The sequence below is a fragment of the Miscanthus floridulus genome, chromosome 5 (assembly GCF_019320115.1).
Source record: "Miscanthus floridulus cultivar M001 chromosome 5, ASM1932011v1, whole genome shotgun sequence".
Classification (NCBI taxonomy): domain Eukaryota; kingdom Viridiplantae; phylum Streptophyta; class Magnoliopsida; order Poales; family Poaceae; genus Miscanthus; species Miscanthus floridulus.
Genome location: NC_089584.1, coordinates 136,099,436 through 136,106,079, shown reverse-complemented (window position 1 = coordinate 136,106,079; position 6,644 = coordinate 136,099,436). Strand labels below are relative to the sequence as shown.

Sequence of the window (6,644 nt, the reverse complement as noted above, 5' to 3'; positions counted from 1 at the left end):
CTCAGCTGTCTTTCACTAAGACATTCGGTCTCTACATTACATAGCAGATGAGAAATGCCATCATTATCCTCGGTGTCATCAGCTAGCGTATTCCTAAACACATTATTAACTGTGGGCATAGGTTCTATGTTGACACCGGGTTCCTCGTCACCATCGTGGATGGCTACGTCAGGCATGTCCACATCATCATCGTTTTCCTACAGAACATTCACACCAACCTCGCCATGCATAGTCTATATCGTATAGTTTGGCATAAATCCCCTGGTAATCAAGTACGATCGTATAGACTCAATTTGACGAAAGTTTCTTTGATTCTTGCAATCTTTGCATGGGTAGAAGACATGGTTCCCATTCCTAGCATGGGCTTTGGCATCGGTGATAAACTGACTGACGTCATGCATGTATCGCTTGTCCGTTCGAGACAGATGCATCCACTCTCGATCTATCTCTGCACAAAAAAATACTGAGACAGTAATTACAAAGAATTAATAAGAAATCGAGCTTCATGAACAACAATTGTAGCTCGAAAGTACCATTTTTGAAAAACATTATTGTACACTAATTATTAGAAAAAATGAAATTGGTAGCCCCGGCCCTGTAAATTAAAAATCGTAGTAAAAAACAATTATTGCACAATATTGAAGAACAACTATTCTACTCTACTTCTAAGAACTAATTATAGCATCACATACTAACAATGATGATCTTGACCACCATGGAATAATTAGCCATGAATTTAAATGTGTTCATAGACACCAACTGTTTGGATGATGGATTCACTACATTTTGAGCCTTGCACAAATGTCTAATTGGAAAAGTGCTCTCTAGAATGGAGAAAGAACTAGAATGAGAATCAAGCAATGTAGCCATCAAAACGAAGCTAATTAAGCAACTAAATCAAAGGAGTGGATGTTTGTTACTAACCTTAAAGCAAAAAGATCAAGCCATTCTTCAAAATCCAAGCGCTAGCTTCATGGTGAAGAGCAGCCGCAACAATGAAGGAAAGGGCCCAAACGCGCGCCTCTGTTATTGGGATGGAAGAGAGAAGGAAGAAGAGGACGGCTGTAGCCTTTTTGTGTTGTAGGCTAATCACTGTCGGTTCTTGGCTAGAACCGACAGTGATAGAGCCCAATCACTGCCGGTTTGTGGCTTGAACTGGTAGTGATGAGTGGTCGCAAAAATACTGTCGGTTCAAGCCACAAACCGACAGTGATGTGGTGCTTCATTGCCGGTTTTAACCCAGCCCCAATCATTTTCTCATTTTCGAGCTCATAACCGGCAGTGAAGGAACATCACTGCCGGTTCTCACAAATCCGGCAGTGATGTCCAAATCTAGCGTAGTGTTTGCTGCCCATTTCCCTAGTTGAAGTAAACATAAGGCATTCTTTATGATGTAACACTTGCATGAGACTGCTTGTTTGAATCCTCTCTTATTCAAAGCCAGTTGGATACCAGGGAAACATTTCTTTCGACGATAGCAGAGGTCACTATCTATCTTGGTCAAAGGTTTGTGTTTCCTAGGCTAGTCTCAGTAGAGGTTTCACGAGAGTTTCATGGTCATTTAATAAGCTACCAACTTAGCAAATACGCTGACATGGCACAATATTAATAAAGAGAGAGATGATCAAAGTTCCATAGGAGTAAAATGAGTTTCATGGAGATGACACTACATATAGGAGTCTTACAAACTGGGACATCAAACCCCTACTAAGACTAGACTTAGTCTTACTGATTTTCATGTCCACAGCCTTGCATTTGTGGGCATTGTCATCCAATTCACTTGTATCTTCCATGGATGCACTGAAGTCGTTAGGCTCATCAGCCTCGCCACCTCCTTCACTTGGCACGGAAGGAGAAATGAGAAGCTCTCCTGAGAAGACTAGAGAAAAAAGGTGGGCAATTTCCCCGCATTGTAGATCTACATACAAATAAACTGTACTATCCACGGTATTCTTTAGCTGCCCTATAAAGCCATTTTGAAAATTCATAAGCCTTTTTCCCTGAACCAAATGGTGAAAGGATCTAAACAATGCATAAAGAGGGGTGAATAGGCGTATCTAAAATTTTTTGCGTAATCTCAAAGTCAAATGTCAGTGACAGTCGGAAGTCCTGACAATTTGGGCCAGAACTTCCGGCACCCAGAAGTTCCGACGCAAACAGCCGAGAGTTCCGGCACCTACGAGAATTTGCACTACAAGTGCTAAAACGAACTTTGAGTGAAAGATATCTTACAACCCCACTCCCTAGTGGTAAGGTGAAGTGTTGGGGTTGCTTATTTGACGCCGGAAGGTCACCACTTCGTAGATCGAGTCCAAACCCTAAGAGAAACTTGGGAAGGAAGACAAACCAACAAGAACAAATATGATAGCACAAATCACAACAACAACAACAACAAGCACGCAGGACACAAGAATTTATCCCGAGGTTCGGCAACCCCACAAAGGAGCTCCTACGTCCTCGTTGTTGAGGTGACCACAAAGGTCGGAGTCTCTTCCACCTCCTTGCCTCTCTCAAAGCAACCACAAAGGTTACTTGAGCTTTCCACTAAGAAATCAAGGGTAATACAAACTTTCCAAGGCTCTTCCACAAGATGAAAGCTCTTGGACGGCGCCTAGCCGGCTAGGGTTTCAAGAACGCAAGAGTAATAGACGCAAGTCCAACCGGCTTGATAAAGAAATCAAGTGCTCAAGCTTGCCAAAGTGATTCTCTCACTCAATCCACTCTCCTTTCACACAAAACCCTACAGGAATCAAAGATTGGAGCAAAGGGGAGAGGAGAGGGGTGCCTTGAATGCTTGGGAGCTATTTGGGACGAAGGTTGATGAGCAATGAATAAGTGGTTCAAGGTTGGAAGAGAGGAGATAGCTATTTATACTAATAGTAGAAACCAACCGTTCAGATCTGAGTCGGAAGTTCCGACATAGATCGTCAGAACTTCCGGCCCTTCTACAAAACACTGTTCAAGGCGCAGTCAAAGATGGTCAACATAGCTAGAGCCGGAACTCCCGGCCGTCGGGACTTCCAACTTTTGTCGGGACTCCCAACGCACAGCCGAGCCAGGAGGCTAAGTCCTAGGGCATCGGAACTTCCGGCGAGAGCCGAAACTTCCGATGCCCGAAACTCCTGACTCCCGTCGAGACTTTCGACGGACAAAGGTGCGCAGGCGGGCTGGCGGCTAAGTCAGCAAGCGTCGGGACTTCTAGCACCGAAAGTCGGGACTTTCGACTACTGGAACTCCTGGCTCACGCCGGGACTTCCAGCTACTAGAAGTCCAAAAACTATATGTAAGTGTTCGTGAGGTGATTTTGTGTCGCTCTTTGATTTTACTTTTATGCTTGAGCACTCTATCTTCCTCAGACCAGCTAAATTTGCATCCCTCTTTATAGTACGGCATATCTAAACCCAAAACAAAATAAAAAGGCTTTGGAGAACGCTTTGGGTTCGTTCGCTTTTTGCATTTTAAGAATTGAGGGATACCATTTCATCTTAGTTTAACTCTTTTAAAACTTTCAAGTGACTAAAGCTGCAATATAAGATCTCATTAGTGCCTAATTTGGATGTCATCAATACACCAAAACCCACATAGGGGGCAAATGCACTCTCAAATGGAAAGGGTGAATGAGAAGCATCAAAGAAGAATTTTCCAGAAAGGATTACAGTGTTCGTTCCATTTCCAGCCACTTATACTTTGGCTTAAGATAGTTCCAGCCATCAACATAAGAACCTAACATCGACATCCATCATAGGCAAGCTTATATTGGTGCATCTAAATTATATGAAGCTAATTTCGTAATGGTGGTTTGTGATAGGACCACATACCAGATAACATATATATACAGTATGTTTATTACTAGGAAACTAATACCTATATGTACAAATAGTTCTATCACTGCAAGAAGTTGAGGAAACAGGACAATCTTGTTTATCAACTAACAAGCTGAACATTGCATGTAAGACAATAAATTAAACATGGTTTTATCAAGACATCTGATTTTTTCATATGTACGTCCTGACAAGGGGAGCTACTACAGATCAAAGCTGGGTACAGCATAGTGAAGAAATAAAAAGAGAGAGATATGATATATTGATAGATAAGTTACACATTCTAACCATGATGTTCTTCTCTCTCAAAAAGCAAAGGACGGTAAGAATTTGGCTACTAATGCAGCTTGCGCTTCTGAACATGATGATGAGCTGAGTAAAAAGGACCTTCAGGAGCTCTGATGCATTGGTAATTGCCAGGGATTTGCGTACACATCATTTAGTAACCTCATGGGGATGTCTACAAAATTCCACATGTCGGAATCAGCTTTTACAGCAGAGAATTATAAACAGCAAATGACAAAAAATATGTCAATATACACATGCTGAGACCAAAAGTTAGCTAGCCTACTTATTCTTGTTTACAGAGACACTCACATCAAGACTCCAGGAGCATTAAGCTGAACCTGCCAGGACTCAACTGAAATACTATAAGTTAAGAGCAAAGCCTCACCATCGTAGTCCCAGCAAGATTTCAACTCCTGGCTCCAAGACATGTCCAAACCACCTGAGGCTCTCGTCTGCATCCAACCCAGACAGTCGTGGCAGCACTGTCCACGAGCCATCGGCCGCATCAAACATGACCAGCCTCCCATCCACGGCATGGTACAAGCAAACAATCCCCAATCTGTCCGCAGCCTGAAAATGCCAGAAACTGCCAAACCTACCAGCCAGCAACTCATCGAAAACCTCGGTCGGCATCACGCTCACCTCCCTCCACCACACCTCCTCCTCCTTATCGTCGTGCAACTGCCAGACCACCACCCGCTCCACTTCTCCAAAGCTCTCGATCCCACCTACTAAGAAGAGACTCCCATCAAAAAGAAACAGATGCGCCGTGGTGAGACCTTGTGGCATAACAACAGGCGGCACTTCCCATGTCCCCGTCCCGAGATCAAAAACCAAGAGCGCGTCGGGGCCACGGCCGAGGACGAAGAGCTTGCCGCGGTCACCGACGACCGCGGCGTTTCCCAGGATCGTGAGAGACAGCGGGAGATCGCCTCTAGACGCCCACCGCGGGGAGGGATCGCCGGTGTCCAGGGTGTAAGAACGTACGGCTGCGCCGGTGGTGACGGCGACGAGGGTGCAGGAGGGGGAGGAGCGGCGCGACGGGACGATAACGGAGAGGAGGTAGGCTCCGTCGGGGATCGGCGGAAGGAACTGGAGCGAGGCGCAGGTGATAAGGAGTGATGGGGACGGGGAGGAGACGAGCGGGTAGGAAGGGGGAGAGAGCGCGGCGAGCGCGGGCAAAGTGAGGACGCGGCGGGACAACGGGTGGACGGCGAGCCGTGGGGAAAGGAGGAAGAAGGCGTCGAGGCGGTGCGGGGAGAGGAGGGCGTGGAACGCCGGGGAGCGCAGGAGGCGGCGGAGCGCGCGGGACACGGCGGCGACGGGAAGTAGTTCGGTGATGGGGAGGAGGGAGAGGATGCGCTCCTGGAGGTGCGACGGGAGGGCGTCCCACGGGCAGGTGCCGGCGTCGGCGGAGGCGGAGGCCATGGCCGCGGATGGAAATGGGGAGCGGTGGATGAGTGGATCTTACGGTGGAGAGCAAAATGGGGAGGTCAGGGAGGCTGGAGAAAAGACAAGCGACCAGGAGCCAGGGCCCAGGGATGCGCGAATTGATGGCAGGGCACTAGGCCCACCTGTCGGCATACTAGAGGCCCTTTGGTAGGGCTCCGGAAATTGCTTTGGTGGATTTCATTGTTACAAAATCAGAGTTAAAGAACAAATATGAAAATGAGAGTTTGAAAGTAACCAAATTAAATAAGAGGAAAAGCTCATGAAAAATTTAGAAGAAAAAAAACATGAATAGTGTTCATCAGCCTTTTCCCTCTGGAATGAGAAGGAAGGAAAGCTGAAACGAACATCCCAAAACATCAATATGTGTGCGGCTCATGTACTAAAACAAAAGAGTAAACTGCACCGTGGGTATCTAAACTATTAGGTGTGTAACGCATAGATACTCAAACAAAAAAACGTAACTCGTAGGTACTGGATCTACAAGTTTGGCTATCCAACGGTACTCGCGCGGAAAGGACCCAAATAAGGCAGGCTGTTTTGCGAAAACCCCCCCGCTGAATCATCTCCTTCTCCTCATTCTCAGTCTCGTGGCCTTGAAGCTCTGTCTCCCTCTCTCGCCACCCGTCTGCCTCCCACTCTCGCCGCCCGTCCACCGCATTGAGAGGGTGAGGTCCGCTGGGGGGTTTGCCCTGCCGCATCTGGTGCGGTGAGGCGCGGTGCGCGGCGACGCGGCACCATGGCCGGCGTCCGTCGATTGGAAGGAGCACTAGCACCAGATTACGGTCAGTGCCACGAAGGCTACTCTCCTGTCCATGTAGTTCATTCTGGATCATTGTGGTGTCGTAATGCTTCAATTTGATGTAGAGATAGGTTTCTTGTCGCAATGCTCTGAAATTTAGGGTTTTGTTCACTGTTTAGGGCCTGATGAGGAGTTCTCTGTAGAAGTTCATCATGGGGGATTTTTCTGTGGGTCTGTTAAGGATCAGGTTTATCTGGGTGGCAAGGTGGATTGGTTTGACAATTGCAAAGTGCAGCACTGGTGTTTTAGTTCAATTCAAGAAATCAGTGTGATGCTAGGTTATG

General features: G+C 46.7%; 1 protein-coding gene across 1 annotated transcript; it reads right to left on the bottom strand.

Annotated features, from left to right (window-relative positions):
* Positions 1–3,961: 3,961 nt before the first annotated feature.
* On the bottom strand, positions 3,962–5,625 carry LOC136453754 (F-box/kelch-repeat protein At5g43190-like). Its single transcript, XM_066454307.1, has 2 exons — positions 4,495–5,625; positions 3,962–4,281 (listed from the first exon to the last, which is right to left on the bottom strand). Coding segments are annotated over exons 1-2 (1,044 nt in total). The 5' UTR covers positions 5,538–5,625; the 3' UTR covers positions 3,962–4,280.
* Between the last annotated feature and the right edge of the window lie 1,019 nt (positions 5,626–6,644).

Bases quoted from the DNA above. Each gene is read 5' to 3' on its own strand.
- LOC136453754 (XM_066454307.1), bottom strand. From the start codon at position 5,537: ATGGCCTCCGCCTCCGCCGACGCCGGCACCTGCCCGTGGGACGCCCTC.